This window comes from Silurus aristotelis, assembly GCF_946808225.1.
Source record: "Silurus aristotelis genome assembly, chromosome: 9".
Taxonomy (NCBI): Eukaryota; Metazoa; Chordata; class Actinopteri; order Siluriformes; family Siluridae; genus Silurus; species Silurus aristotelis.
In genome coordinates, this window is record NC_139582.1 from 27,510,228 (window position 1) to 27,529,780 (window position 19,553).

The 19,553-nt window shown below is 40.3% G+C and overlaps 1 protein-coding gene across 1 annotated transcript; it reads left to right on the forward strand.

Moving 5' to 3' along the window:
- Nucleotides 1-3,126: 3,126 nt before the first annotated feature.
- mrasb (muscle RAS oncogene homolog b) lies at nt 3,127-17,813 on the forward strand. Its single transcript, XM_083550730.1, has 6 exons — nt 3,127-3,292; nt 12,716-12,922; nt 14,511-14,664; nt 16,075-16,174; nt 16,934-17,013; nt 17,505-17,813. The coding sequence occupies exons 2-6, from the start codon at nt 12,730-12,732 to the stop codon at nt 17,599-17,601; spliced, it is 624 nt and encodes a 207-aa protein (XP_083406856.1). The 5' UTR covers nt 3,127-3,292; nt 12,716-12,729; the 3' UTR covers nt 17,602-17,813.
- Nucleotides 17,814-19,553: the final 1,740 nt, after the last annotated feature.

A 19,553-nucleotide genomic window follows, 5' to 3' on the forward strand; every position in this document is an offset into this window, starting at 1 on the left:
TTGGAGCCATTTAAAGCCACAATAGCTTCCAATGGGGTATGTGGGGTATGGGATGAGTGTAGGCTATGAATAGAAAGGCTAGAAGATTTATGGAGAATGAGCAGGTACTGTAATGTCTAATAGTCTTCGTTCGTTCGGTTGACGGCAAGCTATTTACGTGCTTAGTTATCTTTACAGGGGCCGCTGGAGCTAAACGTACCTGTCTTGTTCTCAGCTGGAAAGTGGGACACTCATTTCTTTTTCTATTTTGTGAGTAAAAGCACCGAAATGCATCCACTATTTCCTTTAAATTTCGTCACATTTGTCACACAAATCTCCATCTCATCTGATTGGGATTTGTATTTTTGAGAAAGGTGTCTGCTCCATTTCATTTTTGTAATCAGGTTTGATTTTTTTTTCAAATTGTCACTTTTTGAAATACTACAAAAAACACATTTTGTTCGTCTCTATATTGGCCAAAACTAATTTTTGCTTCAGCTGTCAGAAGATATACATGGTTTGGTCAGATTTGATCGAGTAATAAACTAATGACACTGATTGTTTGATCAGTCAGCTAGTTCTTTAGCATGCTATGAGAAATACTAGTGTGCCAGAAAATGAGGCAATTAAAACCGTTTATGTGGAAAGGTTTCTTCATGCTCTTCATGCTCTATGTTAAGTTTGTTTTCACTGAACATACATTTGAATAAAGAATCCAGATTTGTCCATGCCCATGTTGATTAGAGTTAAAAACATTTAATACAGATAAAAATGTGTATTTATAGCGTGAGTGCCACGAGCATTGCATGATTAATCGCAATTAATAATAGAATTGTTGATTCCCTTGAGCTGTTAAAAAGAATCCATTTTCTCCGGATGTCAAGCCATTACTGGGCACAGAACACAAACACCTACAAACTTACACGTGACACTGATTAGCATGTTAATTGCCCTTAGAAGGAAACCAGAGAAACAGGAAGGAATGCTAGTGGGCACGAGGAGAATATGCAACTATCAGATACCATGGGCTTATTAATATGCTTGTTTGTTTTGTGGTTTTGTTTTTTTTTTCCATTTATGTCTTTGTTTTAGAAACAGTTCCACAAATCATGAAAGAAAATATCAACTGTATTTCAAATGATCGAAATGTAATTCATTTGATCAGCAACAGCACCATCTGTTGGCCGACGTTTTAACTAACAAGTACGTAGTACTGAGAAGTTCTTTGTCTTTTTTTCCCTTCAAAAGTTAAGCACATTGGGCTTCCATGATGATGTCAGTTTCCATTTCTGTGGCTTCCTACATAGGCCCCATCTGGACATTCAGTGCACAACATATAGGGGGTATATAAAAGAAGAGAGAGAAGAGGCTGTTTAGGATACACCCCTAGAGGATTCTGGGAAAAGGCTGCTTGTTACTAGGCAACCCTAAGAAGAAGGCATGTTCTGTAGCGGTTCAGTGATATTTCCGAGCAGGTCGTTCAAACAGATGGTGTTTCTTGCAAATTCCAATCAAAATCGGTTATGAAACTGATAATCTGTTTATACGATGTCGATGATAGTTCTCCTGTCATCACACGACAAGTGTGATCAGGCACTTTTTATGATGCTATGCTATGTTTTGGCGCCATGTCGGAGAGACGACGGAACGAATGGCGTTATTTTACAGCTATAAATAAGAACGTTGCAAACTGCAGTGTGTGTGTGCAAGAAGGCCATTCGCTACTGTGGCAACATCACTACTTTATACAAACACATTAAAAAGAGAGCTGCCAAAAGAAAGCAATAAAGAGGAGGAGGATAATCCCTTAAACAGACCCCCGGCCGTGCTGGCACTGAGACACTCGTTTAGTCCTTTCATAGAGGAAAATAATATCTAGGTACAGAAGCAATAGCTGTGAAATTTATTACTGTAGTCACATCAGAACTTCAGTATTAAATTATGCTAATTCTGTTTAGCAGACTGGTTAAATCGAAGACTTTATACCGGTATTAACATACATTCAAAACCTGGTATCTAAATAAATTTTTTTTTACAGGAATATATGTAGCTTAAACCTGAAACATGTAATTGACTGAATATCCTTTTTGTGTGAAATGAAACAACGTTCCTCCTGGACCCTGGTGCTATATACAATAACAATCACAGAAAATAACAATCACAGAAACTAGTGTCCTCGCCACATAAAGTGCATCGTGTGCAACCCAGTGCAAAGACAACACAAGACAAATACACAAAATAGCGCTGCCTGTAAACAGGTTGTATATTGCACACTGCGGTGTGTAAAGGACGTAAAGTAAACATTGTAAGTAACAAAAAATGTAAACAAAATTGTAATGTATGTACTATTGTGTATCAGCATTCTGTGATAAGCCTGACCTCTAGTGGTGACTCTTATAGTGATGTATTGAAGTTGAAATAATGTGAGTTAACACGACTCAATTGCTTGCTGTGTATCATTCATCTGCCAGCATACACAACAAAAATGTTATGCAATGTAAACAGTTTATGGTAATGAAGTGATGTAATATGAGTGGTACTGGAACTGTAAAAGGGACTTCTGTATTTAGGCTTTAGGCTGGACTTCATGATTTTTATGTCACCTATGTGACTCCCAAGAGCTATAAATATCACAAGAAGCCTTGCTATAATTACATTTGTTGTTCTTTAATAATTTATGTCAATTTCATGTCTATAAATTCAATCCATTACAGTAATAAATCATGAAACCTCCTAAATCATGACACACCGCTCTTCTTTACAGGAAAGTACAGCCACATGTAGGTTAAAGGGGATGATTTTAATAGTAAAAAAGTATCGGTATCGATATCGGCGATATATAACATTGCAGTATGCTGGCGTGAAGTCGGCGCGTGCGTTCTTTCTCTTTTTAAACCAGCCAGCTCTGACAGCGGACTGATCCATTCGTAGGGCAGGGGGATCCTTAGGTTGATCGTACGCGTTTCTTTATTATTACAAGCCACATTTTTATGAGGCGGATTATTTAAAAAAATAGAACTCACTTTTTTGCATGGTTAAAAATATTAGTTATGGAAGATGATTTAAAAAGGATGTTGTTTGTAGGTACATTTGTTTTCCCCCCTTGTAAATGTGAGCGCGTTTTAATTGCAGCGGCCGTTGCGGTGTAGGGAACTGAAACACATGAGGCGGATGGATGAAGAGCGCAGTGTTTTGGAGGAGAACATGGTGTGAAGCTGAAACACTTCGACAGCGCTTGTCTTGCACCTGGAATGCCCGCTTCAACGTGTCCTCAAAGGGGCTTTCTCATTCGCACATGGTGTCTTCTGAAAGGGTAATTTTGTCTGTTTTTTTTTTTTTTTTTTTTTTGGTACTCGATTTGACAGTTATGGCACCTGATAAAATGTCATGCTCGAGCTGCAGGAAGCATCAGAGGGCCTCTGCTATTAATACACCACTAATGGCGAAGAGCTGATCTGTGAAAAGATTTCATGATGTGGACATGATGGTGCTTCATCATCGCGAGAGAGACACGCTGTTGCTCCCCTCGTAAAGAAAACGGCATTTTCCACATAGCATTACAATCATGGGTTTTACACACACACACACACACACACACACACACACACACACACACACACACACACACACACACACACACACACACACACACACACACACACACAAAGAACAGTGACGAAGCAACGCTTTAAACGCCTACACATCTGGAAACAGGATTCCAGTAAAATGTGTGTATGTGTAGGATTGAATCTGAGCATGCAGGGTTAAATTTGGAAATAAATGGGCATATTTCAGTTAAATCTGAGAATGAATCATGCATGGAGGGTTGAATTTGGAAACTAAATGTGGGTGTAGGGTCGAAATGAACAGATAAGCATGCAGGAAAGGTTGAATCTGGGAAATCAATGTGCAAACTGTCAAGTCTGAGAAAAAAAATGTGCAGGTAGGATTGAAGCTGGGAAATGAAAGTGCATGCAAGAGTAAAACCAGAGAAATAAGTGTCCATGTAGAAGTGAATCTGAGAAATAAATGTGCATGGAAGATTGAATCTGGGACAAAATGTGCAGGGGGGGGGAAATCTGGAAACAAAACGTGCATGGGGGGATGCATCTGGAAATTATTGTGCATGGAGGGTTGAAACTGGAAATGATCGTGCATGGAGGGTTGAATCTGGAAATTATCGTGCATGGAGAGTTGAATCTGGAAATTATCGTGCATGGAGGATTGAATCTGGAAATTATCGCGCATGGAGGATTGAATCTGGAAATTATCGCGCATGGAGGATTGAATCTGGAAATTATCGCGCATGGAGGATTGAATCTGGGAATTATCGCGCATGGAGGATTGAATCTGGAAATTATCGCGCATGGAGGATTGAATCTGGAAATTATCGCGCATGGAGGATTGAATCTGGGAATTATCGTGCATGGAGGGTTGAATCTGGAAACAAAATGGGCATGAAGGGTTGAATCCGAAAAGGATTGTGCATGGAGGGTTGAATGTGCAGGTAGGATTGAATCTGGGAAACAAATGTGCATGGAGGGTTGAATCCGGAAATGGTCGTGCATGGGGGTTGAATGTGCAGGTGGGATTGAATCTGGGAAACAAATGTGCATGGAGGGTTGAATCTGAAAACAAAATGTGCATGAAGGGTTGAATCCGAAAAGGATCGTGCATGGAGGGTTGAATGTGCAGGTAGGATTGAATCTGGGAAACAAATGTGCATGGAGGGTTGAATCCGGAAACAAAATGTGCATGAAGGGTTGAATCCGGAAATAGCCGTGCATGGGGGTTGAATGTGCAGGTAGGATTGAATCTGGGAAATAAATGTGCATGGCGGGTTGAATCTGGAAACAAAATGTGTACGGCGGGTTGAATCTGGAAACAAAATGTGCACGGAGGGTTGAATCTGGAAACAAACTGTGCATTTAGGGTTGAATCTGGAAACAAAATGTGCACGGAGGGTTGAACCTGAAAACAAACCAAATGTGCAGGTAGGATTTAATCTGGGAAATAAATGTCCAAGTGGGGTTGAATTTTGTAAATAAATGTTTCTGAGGGATTGAGTTGCAGGGAGGTGTGTGCTGTGTTCAGGATGAGAAATCACACCCTGGTCTATTTAGTTAGTTCAGCGTACCTGTCAGGTTCAGTGTGAGAAATGAGCACACAGTGATGTAATCTTTGACCGCAGGTGAGGTCACTGTGCTTCCCAAAGGACCTACAGTACAAGATCAATATACATTCTATCTGACGCGTTGCATTGCTCCAAAGCGCATTTTCTGTGTAGAAAAAGGTTTTGCCGCATTTATTTTAATTTCACTGAACATTGCACACTGTAGGGGTTTAACGGTACACAAGATTCACGCTTCGGCATGTACCTCGATTTTTAGTCTTTTAGTTTTTTCGGTCACGGTTTGGTTCAATTTTGGTACTGGTCAGGGGAAAGAAATGCAAAACATAGAATTGCTTGTTTTTTTATTTATTTATTTATGAATGCAGTTTATTAACATTTGTGAACATCAACAGTTTACATTTTTTAAACAATCTAAGGCCTGCTTACTTAAATAATATATCAAATAATATTTAATATTTTATAAATATAAAATAAACCAAATAAATGCAATGCACTTTTTTTTATATAATAATGATTTAATCCAGATATCGATTAAATTGGCACAAATTAAATTGATTCAATAAAATGTAATGAATTAAAAAATTCAATTAAACAGTGTACATTCGTTAGACCAGTAACGAATTGGGTAATACAGATGTGTATGTAAGTGTGTGTCTTTTACATTTAATATCACATTTTCTAAAGATATGATCTACTTAATTATATATATACAGTGGGTACGGAAAGTATTCAGACCCCCTTAAATGTTTCACTCTTTGTTATATTGCAGCCATTTGCTAAAATCATTTAGGTTCATTCTTCTTCCTCATGAATGTACACACGGCTCCCCATACTGACAGAAAAACACAGAATTGTTGACATTGTTGCAGATTTATTACAAAAGAAAAACTGAAATATCACATGGTCCTAAGTATTCAGACCCTTTGCTCAGTATTTAGTAGAAGCCCCCTTTTGATCTTATACAGCCAGGAGTCTTTTTGGGAAAGATGCAACAAGTCTTTCACACCAGGATTTGGGGATCCTCTGCCATTCCTCCTTGCAGATCCTCTCCAGTTCTGTCAGGTTGGATGGTAAACGTTGGTGGACAGCCATTTTTAGGTCTCTCCAGAGATGCTCAATTGGGTTTAAGTCAGGGCTCTGGCTGGGCCATTCAAGAACAGTCACGGAGTTGTTGTGAAGCCACTCCTTCGTTATTTTAGCTGTGTGCTTAGGGTCATTGTCTTGTTGGAAGGTAAACCTTCGGCCCAGTCTGAGGTCCAGAGCACTCTGGAGAAGGTTTTTGTCCAGGATATCCCTGTACTTGGCCGCATTCATCTTTCCCTCGATTGCAACCCGCCGTCCTGTCCCTGCAGCTGAAAAACACTCCCACAGCATGATGCTGCCACCACCATGCTTCACTGTTGGGACTGTATTGGACAGGTGATGAGCAGTGCCTGGTTTTCTCCACACATACCGCTTAGAATTAAGGCCAAAAAGTTCTATTTTGGTCTCATCAGACCAGAGAATCTTATTTCTCACCATCTTGGAGTCCTTCAGGTGTTTTTTTAGCAAACTCCATGCGGGCTTTCATGTGTCTTACACTGAGGAGAGGCTTCCGTCGGGCCACTCTGCCATAAAGCCCCGACTGGTGGAGGGCTGCAGTGATGGTTGACTTTCTACAACTTTCTCCCATCTCCTGACTGCATCTCTGGAGCTCAGCCACAGTGATCTTTGGGTTCTTCTTTACCTCTCTCACCAAGGCTCTTCTCCCCCGATAGCTCAGTTTGGCCGGATGGCCAGCTCTAGGAAGGGTTCTGGTATTTCCCAAACGTATTCCATTTGAGGATTATGGAGGCCACTGTGCTCTTAGGAACCTTAAGTGCAGCAGAAATCTTTTTGTAACCTTGGCCAGATCTGTGCCTTGCCACAATTCTGTCTCTGAGCTCTTCAAGCAGTTCCTTTGACCTCATGATTCTCATTTGCTCTGACATGCATTGTGATCTGGAAGGTCTTATATAGACAGGTGTGTGGCTTTCCTAATCAAGTCCAATCAGTATAATCAAACACAGCTGGACTCAAAAGAAGGTGTAGAACCATCTCAAGGATGATCAGAAAAAATGGAAAGCACCTGAGTTAAATATATGAGTGTCACAGCAAAGGGTCTGAATACTTAGGACCATGTGATATTTCAGTTTTTCTTTTTTAATAAATCTGCAACAATGTCAACAATTCTGTGTTTTTCTGTCAATATGGGGAGCCGTGTGTACATTCATGAGGAAGAAGAATGAACTTAAATGATTTTAGCAAATGGCTGCAATATAACAAAGAGTGAAAAATTTAAGGGGGTCTGAATACTTTCCGTACCCACTGTATATATATATATATATATATATATATATATATATATATATATATATATATATATATATATATACCCCTGGGATTATTGTGTATGTTTTCAGGTTTAATAGTAACAAAAATGCACTCGAAGTGCGGAGACTAAACAAACTTGCTGTCCGCCGCTTAATATGTTCCTGAGGGAACTCTGATTGTAACTATATTCCACAGGTAAAAAAACGATTGCATTCGGTACACGTGTGTGGCGAACCGCAGTGTGTTGGACTCGAAGCATATTTTTGACATCCATGGCTTCACTTGGGTCCTTTGATTGGGAGAGACTCGATTGCAGTGGCGGGCCGTGCATTTGGTACCTGGGCCTTCAGTGGGGATTTACCCGACTTAATCCGCCACTTAATACCACCACTTTTACATCACGATTATAGAAACCATCAACACTATACAAACACGCATTATAACAACGCGTCGCATTAAAGAGAGAGAGAGAGAGAGAGGCATTTCACATATGGAGAGTGAATACCATTTTACTAAAACAAGAAACCCAGTTAAGACTCCTCCAAACCTCTACACGACAACCACAACTGTGCCACGTTCATCATCTGGAGCAGTTCAGAATCAATATTTGTCTAATAACATGACAAACATTAAAAATTTAAATAAAATCCAACCTACTCACCAGAGATGCCCCCCCCAGAGGCTGTAATCTAGTGGTACCGCTCGTATTCACTGGTCTGGAAGTGGAGAACAAACCCTTTCCCGGGCTGAGACAGGCTAGCTAGCTTCGGGGTTGGCCGACCTTTCCTAGTCGTCTAGCTTTTTTTGATAAATTATTTTTTTAGGTATGTCCAAAACCAAATCAATTTCTCTTCCTCTGTAGGCATAAAAAAGTCTAACTCATTAACGTATTAATGTGTGCAGAGCTACACACATTTTATCAGTCAAACTTGGCTGTAACAGTGTCCACCTGACCAACCAATCAGAGGACAGAAAAAACGCTATTCTGGGCCAGCTAGCTGCCCTGTGAGGCGAATATCAAATCTGATTGGTTAAAAAAACAGAGCTATTTTTTAAGTAGACTATGGTAAAAAAGACAGCAGTACTGACTTTGAAGGCCCTGGGCAGATTAGATTGACATGGCAGCCCATAGAGGCTGAAAACTGATTGGACAAAAAAATATACCCAAGATACCCATATTGGAATCGGTGCAGCCAAGAGAAACGCTACGAAATGAAGAGAATAAACTGTTGGGAATAAATGTATACAATTTCATGGACCAAATATTAGAATTTGGGTTGTAAATGTAGGTCAGTGCTGCTGATAGTGTTTAGGCCGAGCAGAGAAGGCTTTGCTGGCCCTGACCTCCTGCCACTGCTCGATTGGCAATTCTTTCAAAGTGAAAATTACACGTCATGGTGTGCATTGCGCAATCGCCCCTCTAACCCCTTTTCAACCAAACAATATTCATCAATCTTCACCTCAGAGTTCAAACATTCAAGCAGACAATCAACCGATTCACTAGCGTTAGGCAACAGTTAGCAAACAAATCAATTTCGCTTGTAGTTGCTATAGCATTTTTGGGCATGACAACAAAACCATTACAGAAATAAATAGATTAAGAATATACTTTTTTTAAATTCATAATTTGGAAAAGAAAATTAGAAGAAACCTTGAGAGGAACTAGACTTGAAAGCAAACCCTGAGAATCTGGGTGCCACTAAATATCCATTTATTACAGTTCTGTCATTTTTGAGGTTATTGACTACTCACTGATGGACGCTGTAGATGGACACGGTAGATGGACACTGTAGCAAACTGTTCATATTAAGTCCAAATCCATCCTCATGGTTCTTGGAACCTTTCACATTAACTTCATGGTTCTTCAGGTTGTTCATGTGGAGCCATCCTACGATGGAGAAGTAGGATGGATATTCGGCAGTCCCACTTATGCAGAGCTGATATAATTTATGCAACTGAGCAGTTGAGGGGTTAAGGGTCTTGCTCAAGGACCCAGCACTGGCTACCTGGTGGAGCTGGTATTTGACCTCATGACCTTTTGTTCAGAAGTCTAATGCTACATCTACACTTATCTGGATACACTTAAAGGTTGTGGTTTATTTTTTTCTAAAGACATTCCTCGTCCACACTTTTATTTTGTTTTTTTTCGTTTTCAAGCGTTTCCCCAAAGTTTCTCATCCACACTGAAACGTGTTGAAAACAGTTTACGACCCTGTACGAGCAAAACGTAAGACGCTTTGACCCGCGTCATTTCCTTTTTCCCGAAGCCTCCGTTTTTTCCTGATCGTTTTCAAAAAAGCTACATTTCGCTGATCAAAAACGCCGTAACGGTGTGGACGGAAGACCAAAATGGAAAGAAAAAATGTTGTGGGAGGTCGGGAGCATGTGTAGCTTGACAGAAAAACAATTTCAAACAACTTTCAATCATGTTAATTGGCATTGGAGGTTACACGAAGCAAATCCCGAAGCGGAATGTTGGGAAATACGCAACATTCTACTCAAACTTGCATTAGCTGAACTATTTTGTTTTTAAAATCTTCTTTAATGTCAAGTATCATTGGTTGCAAAGAATTTTTCACGGTGTTTATTAAAAACTTTCTTTCGGCTTCTCCCATTAGGGGTCGCCACAGCGGATCCTCCGCATGTTTGATTTGGCACATGTTTTTACGCTGGATCGAACCCGGGCCGGAGTGGTGAGAGCGCCGCATCCTAACCACTAGACCACCAGGGAATGGTGTTTATTAAAAAATATAAAAAAATATATAAAATTGATAAAAACAAGTTAATAAATTAAGATGAAATGAACAATTATAGTTATGCGTCACACGTGTGCAAAAATCTTTTTTTCGGTTAGAAAGTTTAGAAAGCCAAGAACACTACATTTAAAAAAAACCTGCATGATTTGTGTGAAATCACCATATTAATTCTTGGCGTAAGGGAAAGGTGAGGGAATAACCATCTGCCACAACGCAAGTAATAACAGCACCTGATTTCTTCTGCAGGCATCCAATAACATTAAAAGTGACACCTAGTATTAAATGCCTAGTGAGCAAGCAATGAAATGGAACACCGACGATAATCATTTTATATATCCGGAGGTGGTGGTGTTAATGCATTGCGCTTCAAGTGTCGTCTAAATGGATTATTGGCTCTGTTGCAATAATCCTAAATTTTGCGTTAATCTGCGTCGCTTGTTACCCGATGACGCCGGATAATGGAACAGTATGTAATCGTCGATGCGTTAAGGAAAAGGGCTCATGGATATTTAAAAACGGAAAAGCAACGTGCACGTACGATTTCTCAATATCCGCTTCCACCCTTCCGACAATGCTGAGTTGCTTTGGCTAAAACAAACGTTCACCACATGCCGCTCTTCTGTTGGTAGTGTGTAAAGGCTCGAATCTCAAAGGAAAGGTTTTTCATTCCAATTTGAGGATAAGAGACGGATCTCAAAAAAAAGCCTTTACCCTAATCAATCCACTGAATTGGGAGAAACGTTATACATTTTAAGTAAGACTACCCCTCATGTTTCAGCAAATATTTGTTAAAGACAACCTGTCCATAAACAAGAATTACTGGAACCATGTTCTATGGCCTGCTGAGACTAAGATAAATGGCTCAGACTGTCCAGCCTGTAAAGCGACGCCCTGGTGCCCTCCCTTCAGTAACGCCCTGATGCCCTCCCTTCAGTAACTGGGCTGAACGGCAGTTTTCCAACATAATAACAACCCCGAACACACAACTGTCTTGCTGAGGAAGCTGAAGGTGATTGATTGATCAAGAATGTCTCCAGACCCGAACCCTATTGAGCACCTGTGGGGCATCCTTAAGCGGAAGGTGGAAAAGCGGCATGTGCCATCCATGGAGGGGTGGAAGAGGATCCCAGCGACAACCTGTGCAGCTCTGGTGAATTCCATGCCCATGAGGATTGAGCAGTGCTACATAACAATGGCGTTCAAACTTAATACTGACACTTTGGACTAGGACTGTGGCTATCATTTATTTTAGTAGTCGAGCATTTTACCAATTAGTCTATCGAGTAATCGGATTGGAAGTACTTTTTCTTTATTAAAGAGCAATAACAGGTGGCTGGTCGAATTTTCATATAGTATTTATAGTATATACAGTATTTGAAGCAGGAAGGACCATAAGCCTTATAGCAATATAGGATTAGTCTAACAATAGATGGATAAGCGCTATGTTTAAGCCGTTTCTATATGCTTTTACTCAAAAAACTATAATCCCAGGCTAAAATCTGTTGTTTTTTGATCGCTGTTTTAATGTTCACCTGTTGCGATATATTTCTTTTCCTGGCAGATGATTTCACACACTTTCCTGCAGTGTGATTTCTCCTATGAGAACCAATAGGCGCTTCGAACCCGATGACACAATTAGACTTCAAACCACCTCAGGGAAAATGTCGAAACGTGTCTGATGACAAATGACAGTACAGCAAGTAGAGCGGTGGAGGGAAAAGGAGTGTTTGTGTGATTGTTGTTTATTTTCTGGGCATGTCACGAACAAAATGAACGTGACAGATTGTTTGTTTTTTTTCGCAGTTAGCTTCCATCATAATCGCAAGAGAACGTGGGTCTGAACGTGTCGCAGATTGATGACGTAAAACATCAGTCTGTAAAACATCGTACTGTACAAACTTGTATAGTAAATCGGTAGCTCAGGGGTCGATCCTTTCCTTCTCCTTCTATTGTGTACATTTCGGCTTAAGAGCACTAACTAATGTAAACTTTGATCCACTTAGAATCTCACAAATGAGTTACTGTATATAGTTACTTCCTATATATTTCATATGACTATATGATCACTCCACTTTTCCAACCACATGTGTTTCTTCCCCAAACCGTTAACTCAAATTTGGAGGTACACAATTGTATCTGATGTCTTCGGATGCGATAACATGAAATTTTTGTCAAAAATCCCATTCAAACCTTTTAGAGTGTTTTAGATAATGTAGATAGATAATGAACAAAGAATGTTCTGGAACTTCTCTTGTAATGGGTTTTATATTATGTCTATTAAAACAATATGGAAAAAGCCTCATTTACAGTCTTTACAATCAAATGTGGATGCTTGTAAAAAAAGCCTCGGTCAGCAGATATCACCGAGCGCTTTGCTTATTCTCCAAAGCCGCTGCATTATAGTGCCTGCGTATCACTTTACAGCCCATTTAGAGTGTTAGGGTTCGCCGCTTCTCCGCCCGTGCTCATCCAGCGTGCTTATGTGTGTGACCAGGTGTAGCAGTCTCCATGGCGACGAGCGCTGTGCCCGGGGACAACCTGCCCACGTATAAACTGGTAGTAGTGGGGGACGGCGGTGTGGGCAAAAGCGCCCTCACCATCCAGTTCTTTCAGAAGATCTTCGTGCCTGATTACGACCCTACCATCGAGGACTCCTACCTCAAACACACGGAGATCGATGGGCAGTGGGCCATACTGGATGGTAAACCTCTTTATATTCAGTCTGTATCTTCAGTCTTTAGTATTATTGTGTGTGTGGGTTTATTTGATTAAGGGTGTGTTTATTTGTTTGTGTGAGTGTGTTTAAGGGTGTGCCTGTGCATACTTTACATGTGTTTGTAACTTTATGTACAATATGCGAGTGTGTGTGTGTGTGTGTGTGTGTGTGTGTGTGTGTGTGTGTGTATGTGTTTCATTAATTCATGATCCAAAATAAACTAAAACGGTTCAGCTAGTATACACAATATAAACAAAAAAGTATTGGGAAACCTTGCTTTTCCAGCCACATTTCCCTTCATTTGAACCAAGAGACCCAAACCTTTTTACATGAATTAGAGTGGAAGATCTTCCGCTATAGAGCTCCAACCTTATTAAACAATGAATTGCAACGCCGACTGCACCCCAGGCCAAGACTTTACTGACTTTACTTTTTAGTGCTCTGGATTAGGAGATAAAGAAAGGATACCCATTTTACTGTACGATTCCTGAAAAGTTAAACATTGACTAATGCGTCTTTTTAATTAAGTAAATTTTTTATTTAATCGGTCAACTTTAGTTAATTCACTATAAAAATAACACAGATGAGGTACAGTGCGCGGGCTCGCGTGTCGAAACGGACAGCACTTGGTGTCAGTGACTGGCCTCGTTTACCTCTAGAGGCCACTCTTGTACTGTATAATGACAGCAGACTTTCTCAGCCACTCCAGCTCAGACGCAACCCGGAAAAACTATCGGTTTGGATAAACCGTTTTGCACTCTCAGAAAAACTATTGCCAGACCAGACCACCAGTGCACTAGAAAATCCAGTTTGCAGTATTCACTGCCGGCTTACAAATATGGCCGCCATGGATTCTAATCCCAACGTACACACATTTTTCTTCTTTCAGTCTGTGTGCTCACTTCTGCACCCACAAGCATTATTTAATGAACTTTCTTTCACCGAATCACAGCGAAGTTCATGCTTACTCAGACTTTATTCCTAGACGTTGGTGATTTGCTCACTGAGACTTTATTCCCAGACGTCGGTTCACGCTTTTTGTGGCGTGAGGTATCGACACCAATCTGGCTTTTCAATCCTGCTGCATCCAGATTGGAGGCGAAGACATCTGTCATGTAACACACAGGGACAGGTGAATATAATGCGGTTACCCAGTCTTTTATAATTGAAGGCAGACAAATCCAAAACATGAGACCGAAGTGTAAACAATCAATGTTTTGGCAAAATCAAAGCTTGGTAACATCTTGGGAACAAAGTCACAGTGACGGTTTAATTTGCAATGATTCATTCCATCAATGAAAGTCCTTTAAATGGTGTGTGTGTGTGTACAGTAATTGTGCATAACTGCACAATTAGTAGCAGGGAGCTTGAGAGCGGGAAAGTGTGTGTGTTTGTGAGTCTGTGGTGGCCATATTTGTAGGCTGCAGTGGTTGCTGGAGTCTCTTGAAGGTTGAAATCTGCATCAGAATAAACATTATGGTGTATTGAAAGATTATTATTAGCCTCAAATATATCTTGAAATTCGATTACTTGAGGTACATTTTGTCTCATTTATCCGTGTGTTCGTCCCCAGTATTGGACACGGCAGGTCAGGAAGAGTTCAGCGCCATGAGAGAGCAGTACATGAGGACCGGCGATGGCTTCCTCATAGTGTTCTCCGTGACTGACAAAGCCAGCTTCGAGCACGTCGATCGTTTCCATCAGCTCATCCTGAGAGTGAAGGACAGGTACGTGAGGTTGGACGTGTGTTCATTTATAGAGGAAAAACTAGCAGAATGTTATCGGGGAATAACAGGATGCCATGCGTGAAAATCCGAAACAGTCACTTGTAGACTGAAAGAACGCAATCCACAATTCAAGTCGTTCGACAGTCAGTGGTGAGACACAGTGAGACAAATCGGCAAATCAATGGGCAATCAGACCAAACTATAAAATGGAACTAAATGACACTGTGGGCAAATGACAAACATATTTGAAAAAACGTTCTGTAGAAATAAATGTAAATTGTGTTGCCATTGCAATAAAGAAGAAAATGTTTTGTGGTAAAATATACAGGTTGTCCCCCAAGTCAGGATGGAGATGCGTAACAATGACCCCCGTCGTAATTAAAAAATATCTTAGACATGCTCGAGCCTACCCAGGAGTCTTAAAGAATAGTGATCGGTATGGGGGTAGTATATTGTAGTTTGTTAATAATTTAAGAAATTACAGTACATAATTTAGCGAATCAGAACAGTACAGCACTCTATAAACCAGGGGTCACCAACTAATTAAAACTGAGAGCTACTTCTTGGTTACCGATTCATGTGAAGGGCTACCACTTTGATACACACTTCTGAAATAACAAATTTGCTCAATTAATCTTCAATTTACGTTATTATTAATAATTAATGATATTCGTCTATGTGAAGACACTGATCATGTTAATGATTTCTCACACTAATTATCAACAATGATTTAACAAGGTAGAAAACAGATAGATGGCGCTATGGTGAACAATTTTTTTAGAAAAGGCCCACAGCCGACTCATGTGGTCCTTGCGGGCGATATCGGTGACCCCTGCTATAAACTTTGCAGTATATATGTTTGCGGCGGGTTCGCCGGTGGAGGGGCGGAGCTTGAATTACGGTGTTACGGTGCGGACAACAAAACACTAATTTACACATCAAAGTGCCTTCTGACTTCTAACGCATTGCCCATTCACAAACAGGCCTTTGTAAAAAAATTAAAAAAAAAAGAAATAAAACCAGATGTTCTTTTGCTTTTCTGTCTCCAGGAAGATGCAGCTCTACCTCTGCCATGTCAATCCGTATTCTATGCGACTCTCAAGACGCGTTTCACGTAGCGGAGGTCAACCTACATAAATATCGGCCACAAATTATTGTTCGCTTTCTGAATAATACAATTATCTAGTATTAATTATTTAGAAATATATTTTTTACACATGCAAATATGGTAAAAAACGATGCATCACGATACAAATGGCAACTTGTACCAACGTTTATGCCGATGCACTGATGCGAATCGGTGAATTTTACAATCCCCAATATATACTGTATATATACACCTCAGGCTTGGGGTCTGACATAAGAGAACATGATCCTGCTTAACTTTATGCATCGTGTGTGTTTGTGCAGGGATTCATTCCCGATGGTCCTCATTGCTAACAAAGTCGACTTGGTGCATCTGCGCAAAATCACAGGCGAACAGGGGAAGGAGATGGCACTGAAACACAGCGTATGTACTTTCTTCACTTTGGAACTCGGGTTCTTCTCGAATTTGGTGTATTTTAGTTTATTACCCACATTAATATCGTGAGCAATGTCTCCTCGTAACATTTAACAGTCGCTCTCACTGAAACCGTGGGGTTTTTTTTTTCCCCAGGACGGGATAAATCTGTTTTACTTTTCCAGCCTTACGTGGTTCTCAAACTGTTCCCACAAAGTTCATATGTATTGACCAATATAAGTGGAAGCTCAGTGGTGAAGATGTTGGATTTCTCCTCAGAAGATCATGTGATCACATTTTTAGTACCCTAAAATGTGCCATATTGGGGGGGATTTGGCTGCTGGGCGATTTACTTAATGTGATTAAGGATACACTGTTTGGACAAAAGTACACCTGACTTTTCCAGCCAAACGTCTTCTCAAAGCAGAATTGGAGCTGCACAATTGTATAGAATATCCTACATCACCTACATCAGTACCTGATTTTACTAACACCCTTGTGGCTGAATGAGTACAATAAACTCCACAATCTATTAAAACAGTGGGTCTAGTGGATCTTCCTAGAATGGAAATGGGGGACTAAATGCGGAATCTTATGTTCAGGTGTCCACAAACTTTTGTCAAAATAGCGTATGAAGAAATTCTGACATTTTCACCTCCGGGAATTTATTAGCGAATTGGTACTAATCGGTTCCTTCTTCAAATCTCTATATTGTTACATGTACATGATGTTTTCTCTACTGAATATACATTTGACTTCTCTTAATAGATTACGTACATCGAAACGAGCGCGAAGGATCCGCCCATGAATGTCGAGAAAGCGTTTCACGAGCTCGTGAGAGTCATTCGGTGAGTTTACAAATAAAGCCATCTTGTGGAATACGTGGAACGTCACATTGGGATACCGTGGAAACAGGAAAACAATGTATATTATAAGATATTACATAAGGCCTCGATCCAGATTCCACTCCAAGATACCGTATATATATATATATATATATATATATATATATATATATATATATATATATATATATATATATATATATATATATATATATGTATATATATACTGTATATCAGAATATGCACAGCTACAAAATGGCTTCAATATCATCAAGGTAGTTATGGAGTTTGTTTAGAAATTCGCAGTCTTAGTCTTGGAGTGGCGTTAGTAGTCTTGTTCTTATTCAGATAGCTATCGTAAATCATTCGGCTAAATGATCAGTGTGTCGGATGGCAATGGGAATTCCCTCAGGATAAAGAGAAAGGAATTGTATATACAGTATGAAATAATTCTTTGCTCTCTTGTATTCTTTTTGGTTAATATATATATATAGGCAGCAGGTCCCAGAAAGGGCCCAGAAGAAGAAAAAAACTAAATGGCGGGCAGACAGGCCATCTGGATCCACCAGGCTTCACTGTGTCCTACTATGACTGTTTGGTTCCTCTCTGGGCACGTCAACCACGTGATGATGGCTTGGACTGTTATCTACTGTAACACACAAACACACACCACTGAGCTCTGTAAATGTAATACTACTGCACACTGTTTTCAATCTAGCCAATTCAGGAGACAACTCTTTCCATCGTAGTTCCTGTTAGGTTATGTCATTATAAACCATCCATTGCTCCGTTTATCTCCTAAACTGGTTGTTGCTGCTCTGGAAGATATAACGATAAGTCCAGGAACTGTGCACTGTTTCACTCAGAGGACGATTCAAAAGACGTCCCTAACGAGGCCTTGTTTTTCTACCTTTTTACATTTGTCCTATTATTTATATATATATATATATATATATATATATATATATATATATATATATATATATATATATATCCTTTTTCAGCAGCACAAGGATTTGTATATTTTTTACTGCTCTATAAAGACACAAAAGGGCCTTTGAGTGAAAGAGATCGCAGATTCTAAACGTGCTACCAAATGTACGAGCCGTTACTCAAAGCCATAACACCTGAAAACGCACTAGCCGTGTTGATGTAGTCGGGAACCGATGGAGGTTATCGATCCGGAAATGCAAGGAGTAGCAGATGATTAATAAATGTATCGGGTCTCCGGGATTCGAACCCGAGCTCAGGTTAATGTTTGCTTGGAGATTTATGCGTAATCGGTGGGTTTCCTTTTTCCGAACACAAACACGCAGGTTTGGCTATGACAATGGCTGCGAACGAACCGAATAACCTTCAAAAAGCCGTGGATTAACGTACGTCGTCTTGGCTGCCGCTTGCATCCGTTGGTCAGTTTTAAGCCTAAAATTGTTACATTAGCACCGAGTCTGCATTAATTGATGATTTACTATTTTTTTTGCAAAGACCAACTACTTGTTTATTCTCGTTTATTGTGAGTTTTGATACTTTCTAGAACGTATTGTTGGATTTCAGAGGGTCTAGCTCAATACTCAGGGCCCCATGCAATTGCCTGTCTTTCTAGCCTTGCGTTCAGCCAAAATATGACAAGGGTAAGTAGACTTGGGCTAAAAAATAAAGAAAGTATATATTGTTGAAACAGTATTGTTAACCACAGAAAGCAAGGGTGCTTTTAGACTCGATTGAATGTACTTAACAAACTGGTAATATCGAAACTTCTATCCGCTGCTCCCCTTAGGGGGCGCCACAGTGGATCATCCGTCTCCATACCCCCGTCCTCTGCCTCTTTCACCCCAACCACCTGCATGTCTTCCCTTACCACATCCATACACCTCCTTCTTGGCCGTCCTCTTTTCCTCCTTCCTAGTGGCTCCATCCTCAGCATTCTTCTACCAATAGACCCCATGTCCCTCCTCTGCACATGTCCAAACCATCTCAATCTCACCTCCCTCACCTTGTCTCCAAAACGTCCTGCATGCACTGTTTCTCTAATAAACTCGTTTCTAATCCTGTCTATCGTCGTCACTCCCAACGAAAACCTCAACATCTTCAACTCTGCTACCTCCAGCTCCACCTCCTGTCTTTTACTCAATGCCATTATTCTAAGTGCCCACCCAAACCTCCACTCTCCTACACTTCTCCTTTCCCTGCTGTCTCCGGTACCCTGTTGGCTAGCTGGTAACCCGGACCTCGACCGATCCGGTAGAAATCTTTGATCCGTGATCCGCATGTTAGATTTGGCATGTTTTACGCTGGATGCCCTTCCCAACGCAACCCTTCTTGGGACAGACACTAAGAGTGCACAGGCTTGTGCAACCCTAATGGCTGGATTCGAGTTACGATAAGTTTTTTTTTTTTCGAGCTTACAATGACGATACGACAAAATACATATATTCTGTGTAGTTTATACAGTACAGTGGTGTTAGTTGTTTTGTTTTGCTAAATGATGTACTGTTTAATGATTGACAATTTACAGACTACTACCCCATACTGATCACCATTCT